Consider the following 17869-nt stretch of genomic DNA (forward strand, 5'->3'; position numbering starts at 1 on the left):
ACCCGGAATCTGCCAGCTCCTCTTACCCCTGACCTTCACCGCCCCTGGAGTGTCTGAGGGAGATAGGCCACTTGCATGATGACACTGTTGCAGTGCCTGCACAACTGGCTTGGGGGCTTCAGAGATGCAGACCTGGGAGAACAACGCTACACCATGTTGGCCAAAAAGGTCCTGGTAGCACTTACGAATCACGTTCATCCCCAGGATACCAGGCACTCGAGAAGGCATGCCACCAGGCGGGTCCCTAACCACCAAAACACCGCATTGCGGCATCAATTTGCCACAAAGTTTCACGTCAAGTTCCAAATATCCGAGGTAAGGAATAGTCAGACCGTTGGCAGCTCTGAGCTCCAACCAATGACAAGAACGGAGGCGCTCCTGGCCCCAAGGTTCAAGATGTTGGCGAAAGAAGCTCTCAGAAATGGTAGACACCATGGAGCCGGTGTCCACCAGACAAGGGACCTTCATGCCGCCCATATCGACATCCAAATGGGGGCAAGACGAAATCAATCCAGACGCATCCATGTTATGTGAAACAGCTTGAGAGCCAGTGGCGGCCCCACCCGAACTGTGGCTCTGCAGTTCGATGGGCACTAGTTTTCCGACATGGAATGAGGGCGAGATTGTCGATCAGCATTCAAGGGGGGTCGTGAGGGAAACTGTGAACGAGAGGGAACGCGCTCGCCATCACACTCATTTGCATAGTGTCCCGGCTGGTTACAACGCCTGCATATTAGAGGCCCAGGCCGTGGTGGACGACGGTACTGGTTGGAGTTTTGTAGCTGAGCAATGCTTCCCACAAGCTGATCAAGCTGCTCTTGTTGACGCTTCAACATCTCCCTCATCTCGCTCATCTCAGACACCGCGGTAGGTGGGGCAATAGCCTGGGGGGCACCATGAACACCATACTGGACACCATACACTAAGGGGACCGAGTGGCTGCGACCTCTCACACCACCAGGCAAACCCTCACGCTCCCATCGAATCGCCCCTCACCTCAAGCAAGGTGCTATCAGGTTGGCGACGCACCAACTGCTTCAACTCGCGTCGCAAGGAACTATTCAAGATGTGCTCAACAAACTGATCTCTCAGAAGGGCCCCGGCGTGTGGCATGTCAGCGGGGGCGCACCGCTTCACTTTCCCCATGAGGCTCATCAACGCGAGGGAGAACTCCTGAAGCGTTTCTCCTTCTTGTTGACCTCTGGAAAAGAAAGCTTGCTGCACTGCAACATACGACTCTGAGCACCCATACAGCTCGTCTAAAATGGCAAGTATTCTAGCGGGGTCCTCTCTCTCAGAGGCAGAGCGATACTTTATCTCCTCCTTGGCCTCTCCCTCTAGGTGGTCGAACAAAAAAAACGCCTGGTCAGACCGGGACAGATGTCGAGCCCTCACACTCGCCTGCACCTCCTCCACCCACTCACTCAATCCTACGCCTGTCCTTCCCCTAAAGATGGTACACTTCCTATCTCTAGGCACAAAAATTAGTCTCTCTGCTACAGAGGGAACAGAAGTAGGAGAGGCAGCAGGTACTGCTGAAGAGGTAGACGGTAGAGCACTTGAGCCAGCCTGTCCCTGTCCCAACCGCTCATTATCTGCTTTTAACTGTGCAATCAGCTCTCTAAGTTCCTGAGTTTCCTCCTCCATGATTACTACAAACTCACTACACTACTAGTAGCTACGATGATGCAAAAGCACCACGAAAGTCAAACCTATAGTGAGGGAGAACTCCCTCACGAAGATCCACGAGGGGCCACTGCTGCTTTGTCTCTGATCGCCCCAATCTGCACGCACAAAAACAAAATTTAGATCGCACCAAATACAGCGAGCAACACAAAAAATAAAATAAAAAGAAAATCAAACAAATATGTATACAAAGGAACACACGTCTCAGCCGTTCGAAAAAAAAAGTGATCCTGCCGACAACGCCAAGTGTGGCAAGGTGGTGGGCGAAAGGAAAATAAACTAAAAGATCTAACTAAGAAATAAGAAAAAGGAACCGACAACGCCACCCTGGGAATTTCACCTCAGGGAATTTATGTAAAGTGCAAAGCACACAGGTAAGTCCACTCGTTTAGAAGGCATGAGACGTAGTTCAAATGTTATAGAAAAATACAATTTATTAAATAACTTCTTTCCTTTTCAATGCAAAATCTTCACCATGCAACCAAACGAAAACAAACAATACACACAAAATAGTTGAGATAAACGCAAAACTAAATAAGTTATCAAATCAAAAGAAAACAAACAATACACACAAAATAGTTGAGATAAACGCAGAACTAAATCAGTAATCAAACCAAAAGAAAAACAATACACACAAAATAGTTGATAAACGCAGAACTAGATAAGTAATCAAACCAAAAGAAAACAAATCATTCAAATAATTAGAACACACATCAACACTCATGCACACACGGATGGGGGGAAACCCCGGTTAAAAGGCACACTGGATGAGCACCCTTGGTAGAACTACTCGGGGGGGGGGGGGGGTGCGCCGCAGCGACAGGCGGCAGTAGGCACGAGGTGCCAGCCGGAGCAAAGCACGTGAAGTAAACAACGCGGCGGAAGCAGCAGTGAAGCGGAGTAGCGTGGAAAGGCAATATCAGCCAGCAATGCAGAGTAGCGTGGGAAGGCAAGATCAGCCTGGCAAAGCAGAGTAGCGTGGGAAGGCAAGATCAGCCTGGCAAAGCAGAGTAGCGTGGGAAGGCAAAATCAGCCTGGCAAAGCAGCAGCGACCCCAATGAGCTGATTGCAGTTGGTCCTGTTTACGACCAAACATGATGTTAGTGTGGCTACATAAAACAGAAATGCTACAGTTGTTTGCTATGCTAACACATACCTGTTTACGACCAAACACTGGCATACACACACACACTCGCGTTCACACAGGAGGAGGGAGTGAGAGAGGACTCCGGCCGTCATCAGCGTTTACCTGAGAACACACTAGCGTTAGCCATCAGACAGCATCAACTACATTGCCACGAAAGAATACTTAAAATAACTTGCTTACAAGAACTTACACCATAGCTCGCACGAAAACCCTGAAGCAGCAACAAATAGTCGCCCTAAAGGTACGGCCACACCAAACGCGTCACCTGCGTACCACGCGTATAAAATCGGCAATTTTTCCATAGGGAAGCATTGGTGTACGCGCGTATGAGGTGCGTACAGCGTATCATGCGTACCAAGCAACATTTTACTCGCTGTAGGGGCGTATGAGGCGCGTACATGTACGCGCGCACATGTACGCGAGGAGTTCAAAAAATTTAACTTTTTATGCTCATACGCGCCGCAATAGCCAATCAGCGTTGAGCTTGACCCGACGTCACTGGCAGAGAGTAGTGAGCTTGGACAGAAGCATACGGCCGACATCTTTCTTTATTCTGTGTGGAAATAGTAACATAGTTACGCCATTAAATGCTTTTATGGAAACATTTTTAGCGAGAAATGTGCATTTTACTTTCATAATGTTCGCTCGGTGAATGTGAAGGATGTTTGGTTTGATAGTTATGACGAAGAGGGAACGCTCCGTTCACTTGCATGGACAGAGTCTCTGGTTACTAAAGCAACCTCAACGTCTTGGCGGACTATATATCTGCTGAGCAACACTACGAATGCTGGAAACACACCAGACACACCATGTGAAGTTATTTAACCCGATTATTGTTATTTATATCCGAGATTACTTAATCTAACCCGATCTAAACTCTATCACCCAAACACGGCGACGTTTGGGTTTCCTACCTCGGACTCCAGAGCAGCCATGTCCATGGCAGCCACGGCCGGCAACTTTCTTTATTCTGAGTGGAAATAGTAACATAGTTACGCCATTAAATGCGTTTATGGAAACATTTCTAGCGAGAAATGTGCATTTTACTCTCATAATGTTCGCTCGGTGAATGTGAAGGATGTTTGGTTTGATAGTTATGACGAAGAGTGAACGCTCCGTTCACTTGCATGGACAGAGTCTCTGATTGCTAAGCAACCTCAACGTCTTGGCGGACTATTTCTCTGCTGATCAACACTACGAATGCTGGAAACACACCAGACACACCATGTGAAGTTATTTAACCCGATTATTGTTATTTATATCCGAGATTATTTAATCTAACCCGATCTAAACTCTATCACCCAAACACGGCGACGTTTGGGTTTCCTACCTCGGACTCCAGAGCAGCCATGTCCATGGCAGCCACGGCCGGCAACTTTCTTTATTCTGAGTGGAAATAGTAACATAGTTACGCCATTAAATGCGTTTATGGAAACATTTCTAGTGAGAAATGTGCATTTTACTCTCATAATGTTCGCTCGGTGAATGTGAAGGATGTTTGGTTTGATAGTTATGACGAAGAGTGAACGCTCCGTTCACTTGCATGGACAGAGTCTCTGATTGCTAAGCAACCTCAACGTCTTGGCGGACTATTTCTCTGCTGATCAACACTACGAATGCTGGAAACACACCAGACACACCATGTGAAGTTATTTAACCCGATTATTGTTATTTATATCCGAGATTATTTAATCTAACCCGATCCAAGCTCTATCATCCATCCAAACACGGCGGCGTTTGGGTTTCCTTCCTCGGACTCCTTAATCCTCGGACTCCTTAAATGGTCAGATACGCGCGTATCTGACCATTTTTGACACAAAATGGTCAAGCAACATTTTCGCTGCGTTACGCACGTACATGGTACGCGAGGTACGCGCTTGGTGTGTTCGCACCTTAAAGGTACGGCCACACCAAACGCGTCACCTGCGTACCACGCGTATAAAATCGGCAATTTTTCCATAGGGAAGCATTGGTGTACGCGCGTATGAGGTGCGTACAGCGTATCATGCGTACCAAGCAACATTTTACTCGCTGTAGGGGCGTATGAGGCGCGTACATATACGCGCGTATATATACGCGCGCACATATACGCGCGTACATATACGTGCGTACATGTACGCGAGGAGTTCAAAAAATTGAACTTTTTATGCTCATACGCGCCGCAATAGCCAATCAGCGTTGAGCTTGACCCGACGTCACTGGCAGAGAGTAGTGAGCTTGGACAGAAGCATACGGCCGACATCTTTCTTTATTCTGTGTGGAAATAGTAACATAGTTACGCCATTAAATGCTTTTATGGAAACATTTTTAGCGAGAAATGTGCATTTTACTTTCATAATGTTCGCTCGGTGAATGTGAAGGATGTTTGGTTTGATAGTTATGACGAAGAGGGAACGCTCCGTTCACTTGCATGGACAGAGTCTCTGGTTACTAAAGCAACCTCAACGTCTTGGCGGACTATATATCTGCTGAGCAACACTACGAATGCTGGAAACACACCAGACACACCATGTGAAGTTATTTAACCCGATTATTGTTATTTATATCCGAGATTACTTAATCTAACCCGATCTAAACTCTATCACCCAAACACGGCGACGTTTGGGTTTCCTACCTCGGACTCCAGAGCAGCCATGTCCATGGCAGCCACGGCCGGCAACTTTCTTTATTCTGAGTGGAAATAGTAACATAGTTACGCCATTAAATGCGTTTATGGAAACATTTCTAGCGAGAAATGTGCATTTTACTCTCATAATGTTCGCTCGGTGAATGTGAAGGATGTTTGGTTTGATAGTTATGACGAAGAGTGAACGCTCCGTTCACTTGCATGGACAGAGTCTCTGATTGCTAAGCAACCTCAACGTCTTGGCGGACTATTTCTCTGCTGATCAACACTACGAATGCTGGAAACACACCAGACACACCATGTGAAGTTATTTAACCCGATTATTGTTATTTATATCCGAGATTATTTAATCTAACCCGATCCAAGCTCTATCATCCATCCAAACACGGCGGCGTTTGGGTTTCCTTCCTCGGACTCCTTAATCCTCGGACTCCTTAAATGGTCAGATACGCGCGTATCTGACCATTTTTGACACAAAATGGTCAAGCAACATTTTCGCTGCGTTACGCACGTACATGGTACGCGAGGTACGCGCTTGGTGTGTTCGCACCTTAACGGACCAGACTACCTTTTGGCCCGGAAGTGACGCGCAAGTGACAGGAGCGCAAAAAGAAAGAGGCAGGTGGAGGATGGCTGCTTTTATACCGCCCACATCATGACGGCCACTAGTGGTACTTAACCGTGACTAACATGGATAGCACCTTTATCCTGCTACACTTCCAAGTGACCAATGTATATATATTTATTGGTCAGTGCGCATACCCAATCGTAGCACATTGTACTGGTGGGGAAACACGCCAGCATCTGACAAAAAATAATCTGCCAGCTGCTCCCTGACAAGGGCCGGTTTTGGTGAGAGTCAGTAAATTTTGCGCAACAACGTAACACCAACGCTGAAGCATGCAGCCGCCTTTAGCCCACTCCTCGATCTGCGGAGGCGGAGTCAGACGTTCAGACGTAACGTTGAGCCTCTGCGTCAGGGGTCGGCAACCTTTGTGACATGGAGTGCCAGTTTGAAATTTTCTTCTCATCTAGTGTGCCATTATCAACAATAACGCAAAGTTAAATTATGTCACAATTTTTTTATTTTTTCCAATATACCTGGAATTTTATTCTCAACAATAACAGTATCTGTATTCTTAACAAAATAGCCACATCAATATTTCAAAGACTGAAAAACAGCTACACATTTAAACAAAAAATAGTGTAGGCTGAGGCAACATCAAATTATCAGATGCCTACCAGACAGTCAGTGTGATCCCTGGCCCTGCTTTGCTTGACTGAGCTCTGTGATCTGTGGCTTGTAGTTAGTTAGGCCTACTTTGAGTTGCAAACATGCCTCAGAGTGCTCCGTTGTTAACCTCCTTAATAAATTCGCCTTCTGTAAACGGCTTCCCATGCTTTGCAATGCAATGCGCAATGCGATAACTTGCTTCTGTCCCATGATCTTTAGCAGTGGTAAAAACCTTGAAGGAGCAAGGTTGTTTTTCATATCTGGACACAGCACGTTTGATTGACTCTAATTAGTCTGCTTGGTCTTTGAAGGTCTTCTCGTGGTTCGTCTCAAAATGACGCTTAACACTTGACGTTCTGCACACAACATTCTCACAGCATAAAATGCACACAGCACGGTCCTTCACAAATACAAAACCAAACTCTTGTGTCCAGCAGCACTGAAATGGCCTAGTTTTAGCTGCAGCGGGTGTGGCCATTGTTCACAATATCACGCTCTGTCATTAATTTATGTCAGCACAAAGACAGGGGACAGTGCGCTTGAATTTCAGACAATTTGATCTGAAATTCTCCCGCTGCAACCTGACCAATGGCCACACTCCAACATAAATTCCAGTGGTGTCCTCCGGGTCCTAGTGCCGGCAGACAAAAGCCGGCTTTTTTTTTTTTTTTTTTTTTTTAAACGGGACAGATAAAGTGAGTATCGTAATAACACTGAGGTGCCGTGCCAGTGTTTATTCTGCGGCGTGCCAACCGTGGCACGCGTGCCATAGGTTGCCGACCCCAGTCTGCGTGCTGCAGCCAGGTTAGCAGCTTTATTATGTCCATGGTTAGCAGGGGCAGTGCTCTGGCCTTCTGTTCCGGGCCACCAGGGGGCAGTGCTCTGGCCTTCTGTTCCGGGCCAACAGGGGGCAGTGCTCTGGCCTTCTGTTCCGGGCCAACAGGGGGCAGCGTTCTGGCCCTCTGATGAAGAAGAAGACAGCAGACCGTAGCGCCAGTCCGTAGAATTAAGCATTTAATTCAACCACCTTCTTAATATATTTGTTCTTCTTCTTATTGCAACAATACATCCACAGCTGTATTGAAACGTTTCCATTCGCGGGGGAGGATCGTAATAATACCCCTTATATCTCTTATTCCGTCGCGGAGTGACGTGATATTTCCACTCAGCAGCCGATGCATGGAGCGACCGCCAGCGGACCGATGAGAGAGCAGCTGGTCGGGGAGCGAGGATGTGCCGTCGGCCCTCGGCCCGGGTCGGGGTCCTGGCTTTGGATAGGGCTTGGGTCCTGTCTCTGGTTCTAGTCGGGTCTCTGCTAGTCCAGGGAGCCTTCGGCCACCACGTCCCGGCTCCTAGCGAGGTACAGAAGAGTACTACTAGTATACTGGGCAGTGTGCACTACTACTAGTATAATGGGCAGTGTGCACTACTACTAGTATAATGGGCAGTGAGCACTACTACTAGTATAATGGGCAGTGAGCACTACTACTAGTATATTGGGCAGTGAGCAGTACTGCTAGTATACTGGGCAGTGAGCAATACTACTAGTATAATGGGCAGTGAGCAATACTACTAGTATACTGGGCAGTGAGCAGTACTGCTAGTATACTGGGCAGTGAGCAATACTACTAGTATAATGGGCAGTGAGCAATACTACTAGTATACTGGGCACTTGGGCAGTATACTGCAGGGTCGTTTCTAGGTATCTGAAGTTTGTCCGACAAATTTTGTATGCTTTAGTAGTACTTGACTTTTTACTTTCTTTCTCTGCATTTGCCTTCCTTCATTCCATGTTGCTATCTGACTGTTTCATGCTCCATTCTTTGGGCTTTTGTCCTTTGAGCATAAGTGGGTACCTCCTTGGTCTGACTTGGGCGAACCGGTCAATGACTTCACCATGATCTAAGAATTACGGACAAATAATAGGACATAGTGAAATCTAGAGCTTGTGCTTTCAACTAACCTGTTGTAAACACTGAGGTAAACGAGGGGCGTTCAAGGACAGTCGGAAAGTAGATTTATATTTTAATTTTTTTTACAAAAAAGTGAGATTCGGGGCTAATTAAATAAGATTCGGGCTTTAGCCCCGAATGAAACAGCCTAGTAACGGCACTGGTATCTAGTGGGGCTAGGTGCTTCAGGTCCATGTATTGGCTTGCATTGACTCCTTCTATGAGGTATTACACATCGAGTACCAGCTCAGTGAGGTGTTTACTCTAGTTGAGCACAGGTTGGGAAGGGGAGGGGATGAAGCCGTGATTTGGGCTAACTTTCTATTCAGGTACTCTGAGGATGACTGCAGGCAAGATAAATCGGATCTAAAACAGCGTTTAAACATATACCCTACACGGCATCTCTACTGTCGCCTCGGGTGAATATGTAACTCTATTTTCCTTCACACGGCAACAGGAGGATGTGTGTAACCTAGCAACAGAGCGGTGGTGTGTAGTCTAGCAACAAATTGTGTAAACCCCCCCACCCCGCCCTCTGCCAGGTGGTCCTCCAGGTGAACCTGAGGTCAGACCGCCTGACAAAGAGGAGCTCTCCTGAAGACCTTCGTCTGAAGATGAAGATCATCTACGACTCCAGTGTCGACCAGTGAGTTTGCACCGTTTCAATGTCGACCAAGCCAACTGGCTGCTTGACTTGTAATTTGGCTTTTAATCCATCAGCTCTCTCTCTCTCTCTCTCGCTCTCTCGCTCTCTCAGACTAACAGCTGATAAACGGAGGCTTGTGAAGGTGAGCTGACTGAAAACAGAGCACCAATCAAGATTTGTTAGCGTGCATGTGTATTCATATTCTACCTGTTTGCTCCCAGGACAAGCTGTTTCCTCAGGCCATTGAGTACCTTCAGAAGGTCTTCAGTGTCCGACACCGTGTGGGACTGCTGCTGCTAAGCAGGTACCACTCCAAGGTTCTTCCCTTCCCGTTCCTCCCTCCCAATGCCCCACTTCCTGTCTCTCACATTTACATTTAGTGGTACAGCAAACACCTTTACTAAGTCTAACATGTGAGGCTGAAAGCAAAGCAGCTAATAATGTAATGGGTCCATAAGTTATATTATGTTAAACGACTACAAGAGTTTTAATTAGTTCCTATGTCTCCAGGCAGTGTGCTAGTGGACGCTACCTGAGGAAGAGGGGCGACCCTCATCGCTACTGCCAGGGGGCGTGTGCAGAGCAGACCCGCTGTGGACCCGTCATCGTCCCACAGCACCACTTGCAGGTCAGCAGCTGGTACTGCATAACGCCTGTCACTACACTCAGCAGACCTCACCTGTACCTGCACAGCTATTCACACTAATACCAGTTTTAGGTGTGTAGGGTATTAGGGCCCTAAGAATTCCGCGATAACAAAAACGCAGACGGAATCACGGAATCGGACAATAAAAACGGAATCTACTGATATTTTTTATTTTTTTATTAAAGGTCCCATGACATGAAAATCTCACTTTATGAGGTTTTATAACATAAATATGAGTTCCCCTAGCCTGCCTATGGTCCCCCAATTGCTAAAACTTGCGTTTGGTGTAAAACGAGCACTAGCTGTTCTGCTCGCCTTTGAAAAAACGGAGGCTCAAGTGCGCTGATTTGGAATGTCTGTATTGTTGACGTCATCAGGAATCTCAGCTCCTCCCCTTACTCTGCCTGGCCCGCCCAGAGACGTTGGCCCGCCAATGAGACTCGACCGTGCGAGCGCCACATGTGTGTGTGTTTGTGTGAATACACACACTGTAACGCAAGTGTTTCTTGTCGGTTCTTTGACGTGTCTTGTATTTCCACAACGAGACTGTTGTGGGGGTTATCTGAGCCATGGTTGAGAAGGAATTGGGGGTAAGGAACTTTGGCTTTGACTGGCTGAAGTACATGAACTGCGACATGCCGCCGGTTGCCGCGAGGCACCATCGCCCGGCAGCGGGCAGCCGGCAGCAGGCAGCGCCCGGTTCAGTCGACTTCAGGTTGATGTGAAAGTGGAAGAACCAGAGACGTCGCAGAACCCGACAAAGTCGTTTGTGATTCATTATATCGTCTGGAGGCGCACACCGCTTTTGGCCGTGATAATATGTATTAAATGATATAGATTTCTATGTATTATATGATATTATTTAGATATAGAGCTCCAGGACTGTAACGCAAGTGTTGTACACTTCCTTGTTATTTGGATAACCGTTCTGTCGGACTCTCGTCTCTGGTATTTCTACAACGAGACTCGTATTGGGGGTTATCTCAGCCAAGGTTGAGAATGAATTGGGGGGAAGGAACTTTGGCTTTGACTCCCTCAAGAACATGAACCACGACATGGAGGAGAAAGGGATTGTTGGCGGCGAATGTCTCCAGCTTGAGACCCGCTGAGGGACCACCGCCGGAGGCGGAGGTGCCTAAGCGCTGCCCGGCAACGATCCCTTTCTCCTTGTCGTGGTTCAGTCTACTTCACATTGATGAGGACGTTGAAGAACCAGGAACGTCGGAGAACCCAACGCGGTCGTTTGAGATTCATAATATCGGCTCACACATCTTTTGGCGGTTATAATATATATTATATGATATAGATATCTATGTAGGCTATATGATAATATTTTGATATAGAGCTCCAGGACTCCCGTGTGTTCTAGAATATTTACAGAACACGGCTAAAGGCTGTCTGCGCCTCGCCATTGCGATACATCCACTGTAAACAGAGCGAATGGTACCGTGGCTGCAAGCTGCTCAGGGCCACACCCCCACCCTCCTCCTTGACCCGCCTCGCTCCTCATTTGCATTGTAGCTACAGACACCAAAACAGCGCATTTGGGGGAAGCTCAATGTGCGACTGGCTCGGAGTGGCTGTAACTCTGCATGAATTTCGGGAACGTCTTTGAATACTGTGTTAGTTGCCCACTAATACCTATATTAAAGAATACATAAAATAGCATGTCATGGGACCTTTAAGCAGGAAAGTATTAAAAGTAACAAAGTTACAATTTAAAACGGGCCTGTCTTAGTAAAATAACTGATTTCCAGCAGGTTCCTGTTCTTCAGCACATATAACACTAAAGCACTAAAAGCACTAAAAACAGTGCAATGTTGTGATGTTTTAATAAATGTAGTCTTCTATCTGATTACATTTTATTCGTTGGCACTTATTTGACACTCGTTCTGATGATTTTAAGTGTAAAAACGGAATTCATGAAAATTAAAAAAATGTCATAGGGCCCTAGGGTATTAATACTATAGTATTGTAGTGTTGATACTAGTACTGTGTAGCATCAGTGTTAAGGGTGTACAGGGTATTAATTTCAAGATTCAAGATGGTTTTATTGTCATATGCACAACAATTACAGAGCAGTCGCTGGCAATGAAATTCTTTCGTCTTGGGCTCCTCCAACAGTGCAATAAAAGAGAAAGTAAAAGTATATGAGAAACACAAGTAGGAAAGCTGAGACTTAAATAATAAAAAATAAATATAATAATGATAATAATAAAAAGTAAGTGTATAATACTATAGTATTGTAGTGTTGATAATAGCACTGTGTTGTAGCAGTGTAAATTGTGTACAGGGTATTAATACTATAGTATTGTAGGGTTGATACTAGTACTGTGTAGCAGCAGTGTAACTTGTGTACAGGGTATTAATACTATAGTATTGTAGTGTTGATACTAGTACCATGTAGCATCAGTGTTAAGTTTGTACAGGGTATTAATTTCAAGATTCAAGATGGTTTTATTGTCATATGCACAACAATTACAGAGCAGTCGCTGACAGGGTATTAATACTATAGTATTGTAGTGTTGATACTAGTACTATGTAGCAGCAGTGTTAAGTGTCTACAGAGTATTGATACTATAATATTGTTGTGTTGCAGCATTGTGAGGTGTGTAAAGTGTATTAATACTGAAGTATTGTTTCGTTGCAGCAGTGTAAGGTTTGCAGTGAGTCAGGGACGTCCTGTGGCCCCCAGGGGCCCCCAGACGGCGTAGGTGTGGAGCACTCCGACTTCATCCTCTACGTCAGCGGAGTGATGACAGAACGCTGTGGTCAGGAGAACATCATAGCCTATGCAGCTTACTGCCAGCTGGAGAACACGCTAGACCGGTACTAATACTATACGTTACTATACTAATACTAATACTAACACTAATTTACACAGAGCACAGCCAGCTGGAGGCAATGCTAGGCTGGTACTATACTATACCATACTAATACTATACGATACTAACACTACACTATACTAATACTATACTCGTACTACACTATACTAATACTATGCAGAACACAGCCAGCTGGAGGCCACGTTAGACCAAAACAATGGTCTAGCGTGATAGCGTAATAATAATGAAATACTATACTACACTACACTAATACTATGCTATACTAACACTATCTATACTAATAACATACAGAACACAGCCAGCTGGAGCCCACGCTAGACCGGTACCAACACTACTCTATTCTATACCAATACGATTATACTAATACTATACTTATATTTTACTAACACTATACTAATACGATGCAGAGCACAGCCAGCTGGAGGCCAAGCAAGACTGGTACTAATGCTATACCATACTAATACTATACTAAAACTACACTATACTACACTATACTATACTAATGCTCCACTTATACTTAACTAACATTATATTAATTCGATACTATAATTATACTATGCAGAACACAGCAAGCTGGAGGCCACGCTAGAACGAAACTAATACCAGACTATCCTATACTACACTAATGCTATGCTATGCTATACTATACTAATCCTGAACTATACTAATTCTATACTATACTTATACTATACAGAGCACAGCCAGCCGGAGGCCACTAGGGTTGTGCCGATTGACGATGTCATCGTCCCGATGGAGTCACCATCGCAGGGATTGCTCTGTAAATTAAATTGAGAATATAACTAATGCATATGAATGCTATTTTAAATACGGCAGCCTATGCCAGAGACGTGACGTGTTAGTCTCCCGCGGCCTGATCGCATTTTCCGAGCCAGACTACACAGTGCCATGTCGCCAAACTATGCGGCTGGAGAAAATGTACAGCGAAGCAGCAGCCTTCCTCCATGAGATCCTCTCCTTAGCGGAGAAAGTTGCCTTTACCACCAATGCTTGGACAGCGTTGAGTACGTAATCGTACGTGACTGTGACCATTCACTTTTTTCTGACTGGGTTGCGCAGAGTGCGATCCTGCAGACCCGCTCAATACCAGGAAAGCAAACTGCGGAAACATGAATTTTAGTTTCCAAAAAAAAAATTAAAAACGTTTTTGAGTGTATGTTAAATTAAATGGTTTTATATCTTAAACAAATTCCGTTGCAAAGAGGAGGCAGGCATCATCAATATCTTAATTTAAAAAATGTTAATGGGCCGACGCCGACACAATTTGCATATTACAAATTGATATCAGACATTGTATACGTTCACAAACCTGATTTATGCTCTGTGATATTTTGTTTATCATAATTTCTATTAACTTCTGCGTGGCGCACACGCAAGTGATCATGAAGATTGGTCGCCCATCTTTTGCATGGATCACTCATGAGCTTGCACACAACACCATTGTTTCAAATCCTCTTAAGTGGAAGTTACTTTTTTTTTTTCTTGCGTGCAAAAGCCTGGATGAGTAATTAGTTAGGTTAGTAAAATAACCCAATTATAGTTTTTAAGTAAAAAAAATATTTGTGTAAATAGTAGGGCTGTAACGATACACAAATTCACGATTCGGTTTGTATCACGATTTTTGACCCATGGTTCGATACATCCCACGATTCTTTTAAATTTAAAAAGCATTTTATTTAAACAACACTTTAATACCAATTATTTTAATGTAACATTTAATAACAAATAATTTGGAACACTGAACAGATTTGAACCGAAAGAATACTATTAAAGTATAGCTAAATTAATAAAGAAATAATAAAGACTGCAATAAAGATTGCAGTTGGAGGATGCTTTTTGCTGGTAGGCATAACAGGGCCCCTTTAACTGTTTGGTTGGTTTATTCAAATATCCTTATTAGCGCTTCTTATTAGGCTATGTAGCTTAAATAATGACATAATCAGGCCGTATAGAATGCAACATGTTTAATAGCCTAACTTTCAATAGATGAGGAAAAACATGAACGTCGCAATAACGAGGCATAGTGTTACGAGTAGCATATGTGTGTGCGGGAGAATGGCAGTGTGCGTATGCGTGTGTGAGTGACGTCAGCGAGTGAGTGGACGAGCGAGGAGAGCGAGCGGTAGTGCGTGTGTCTAGTGAAGAAGTGAACGAGTCCGGTAGAATAAAGTACCCATCCTGTCAATAATCGGTGGCCGCTTCATTCCGACCTATAAGCAGACAAACTGCAGGCAAATCACACAGGCAATTTTTTTCGCGCTTGGCCCACTCTGGATAAATGTCGTTCATATCGCATATGAGGACTTCGACGGCTGTGGAGAAATGCAATCCTCCGTAGCCACGGAGAGCTGTGATCACAGAGAGGGCATCTCGTCACATATTTACGGCATCGATAGGAGGGGGCGCTGTCAGCAGACTATTATTTAGACAAATTATTGGCAAATTTCAATCTGACAATTTGACTGAAGAGTTAGAAAGGGCATATCGCGCTTCTGCCTTCTCACACCGTGAGACAGGTTCGTGGCTTTGAGTATCGCGATTTTCGGTTTGATACGCGTATCGTTACAGCCCTAGTAAATAGATAGTAAAAAGTGCTAAACCCCCCCACCTTACGATGAAGACATCATTGTCTTGATGTTTTACTGTAGACATCGTCAACTGCCAATTTAGGGGACATCACCCAACCCTAGAGGCCACTCTAGACCAATGCTATACGATACCATCATATTAACCATACTAATACTAATGCCTCTTTTCCACCGACAGTACCAGCTCAACTCGCCACGACTTGGCATGGCACGACTTAGTTTGGTTCCAGGCACGTCGTGTTTCCATCTAGAATAGTACCTCTTCAACATGGGCGGGTCGCAAAGCACGCGTGTAATGCCGAAAATGGAATCCCCATATGAAATCGCACCCCCTCTCGGCGTGAACGCGCTTTCGCTTATTTTGTCTGTGCTTTCTAGGGTCACATCAAGCATAAATGTATGAATTGTTAACGATTATGGATTTTAGTGCCCTCGTAGTTCATTATCTTGAATGCGACAGCTTGCATATCGCTTTCTGTGACAAGTTGCTCATTTTGTGATGATATGATATAAACACTGCTATAAACTATCAACCCTCTTTTCGTCAGAAGAAGAAATCGTACATATCTCTTGTGACGATGTGTTATAAACACTACTATAACGCGGAGAGGGGCTGCGGTTTCAGACGGGGATTCCATTTTCGGCACAACATCTGGTGTCGGGTTTCAGGCTCGGACATCACGCTCGTCCAGTGGCGTCACTCTCTGGCCAATCAGTGGCCAGCAGCCTGTTTACGTCACACAAAAGTATCGGATCAATTCTCTTGGAACCTCGACGGAGGTGAGACTAAAAAAGTACCAGGTACCACATTTTGGCGATGGAAACGCAAAAAAAGGCAGGCTGAGTCGAGGCGAGTTGAGCTGGTTCTGTCGGTTGAAAAGGGGCATAATACTATGCAGAGCACAGCCAGCTGGAGACCACGCTAGACCGGTACTATACTATGCTAATAGTATACTATACAATATTTTGTCAGTGTTGTCGGCTGTCGTCTGTGCGTGTGGCTGTGAAGCTCCGGCTGGGCAGTGGTTGATTTTGATGTTCATGCCTTAGAGAAAGTTATGCTTCTTTTATTAGAACTCCACAATGTGTGGTGCATTTCATAAACAACATCCCTCATTATATAGGCTACATGGGCTACCTACTAAACCTTTCAAAGTTGCAGTGGGTCGTAACCATGGGGATAACTCCTTCCTAGACCCCAAAACCCATTCTCTCAAATCTTTCGCATTCAGGCTGGAACAGGGGGATAACATGCACTTTAATTAAAGAGCCAAGAGAAGGGGTTTTCATTGTCGAAAGATATGGCTTGTTGCTTGTTGAGTGACATAGGTAGGTCATCCCTACTGCCACCCAATACCAATATGCAAAATAGATATACATTTGTTCTGGAAAACATTTGGTGAAGCCGGGAGTGATTCCAAAGTGAGTTTTTGTAGTATCTGTGACCTGCTCTGTTGCAGGCCGGTCTTCGTCAAAGGGTCCCGGGCCATATTTTTACCTGTGGGATGAATGTTTAAAGAATGTTGTCTCCCTCTAGGCCGGTGGCTGGCTACGCCAACCTGTGTCCCTCTATGATCTCCTCCGAGCCCCAGGAGTTTGAGGGCATGTTGGCCACCGTCAAGCATGAGGTCATCCATGCACTGGTCAGTCCCTTCCCTGCTCCTCCCTCTCCTCACCTCCTCCTACTGTACAGCAGTGAGCTGTGGATCTTCCTCCTCCTCCTATTACATACTGTATAGCATTGAGCAGTGACTCTGTCCTACTACTCCATACTGTACATTGGTGCCAGCCTTTTCTATCCGTCTTGTGAGCATTGATTCTGCTGTTGTCCTCTAGGGGTTCTCAGCGGGTCTGTTTGCGTTCTTCCACGATGACAAGGGGTCCCCCCTGACGCCGCGCTACGCTAGTGGGCTGCCAGCCTTCAACGAGAGGTCAGAGGTCACCCCCACACACTGCTTCTCTCTCTTATATTTACTTCTATCTGTCTTTTCTATCCATCTTGTAACCAGTACATTGTTAACCTCTCTCCTCAGCCTGGGTTTGTACCAGTGGAGCGAGGCAGTGGTCCGCTCTGTTTCCCGCCTCTGGGACGTCAGAGGAGGTCTCATGATCAGACACCAGGTCCATCTATTGGTCACGCCCCGTGTTGTGGTGAGAGGGAGGGGTTTGTTTGTGCGAATGTTAACATACTCACGAGTGTGTGCGTGTATTAAAACAAATATCTTAAAGGTCCCATGACATGAAAATCTCACTTTATGAGGTTATCTAACATAAATATGAGTTCCCCTAGCCTGCCTATGGTCCCCCAGTGGCTAAAACTTGCGTTTGGTGTAAAACGAGCACTAGCTGTTCTGCTCGCCTTTGAAAAAACGGAGGCTCAAGTGCGCTGATTTGGAATGTCTGTATTCATGACGTCATCAGGAATCTCAGCTCCTCCCCTTACTCTGCCTTGCCCGCCCAGAGACGTTGGCCCGCCAATG

At 45.5% G+C, this 17869-nt stretch overlaps 1 protein-coding gene across 4 annotated transcripts in view; it reads left to right on the forward strand.

Moving 5' to 3' along the window:
- Nucleotides 1–7603: 7603 nt before the first annotated feature.
- Nucleotides 7604–17869, forward strand: part of lmln (leishmanolysin-like (metallopeptidase M8 family)) — a 30267-nt gene continuing 20001 nt past the window's right edge. For 2 of the 4 annotated variants that reach the window (XM_060074677.1, XM_060074679.1), the window contains exons 1-9: nucleotides 7646–8053; nucleotides 9188–9291; nucleotides 9403–9433; nucleotides 9513–9595; nucleotides 9802–9919; nucleotides 12588–12766; nucleotides 16927–17032; nucleotides 17226–17320; nucleotides 17423–17540. In XM_060074677.1, coding sequence (XP_059930660.1) covers nucleotides 7925–8053; nucleotides 9188–9291; nucleotides 9403–9433; nucleotides 9513–9595; nucleotides 9802–9919; nucleotides 12588–12766; nucleotides 16927–17032; nucleotides 17226–17320; nucleotides 17423–17540 — 963 coding nt within the window. In that variant the 5' untranslated portion in view covers nucleotides 7646–7924. Of the gene's footprint in view, nucleotides 8054–9187; nucleotides 9292–9402; nucleotides 9434–9512; nucleotides 9596–9801; nucleotides 9920–12587; nucleotides 12767–16926; nucleotides 17033–17225; nucleotides 17321–17422; nucleotides 17541–17869 lie in introns of all 4 variants that reach the window. The other 2 variants (XM_060074680.1, XM_060074678.1) reach the window with 2 other exon arrangements.

This window comes from Gadus macrocephalus, chromosome 16 (genome assembly GCF_031168955.1).
Source record: "Gadus macrocephalus chromosome 16, ASM3116895v1".
NCBI classification, from domain to species: Eukaryota; Metazoa; Chordata; class Actinopteri; order Gadiformes; family Gadidae; genus Gadus; species Gadus macrocephalus.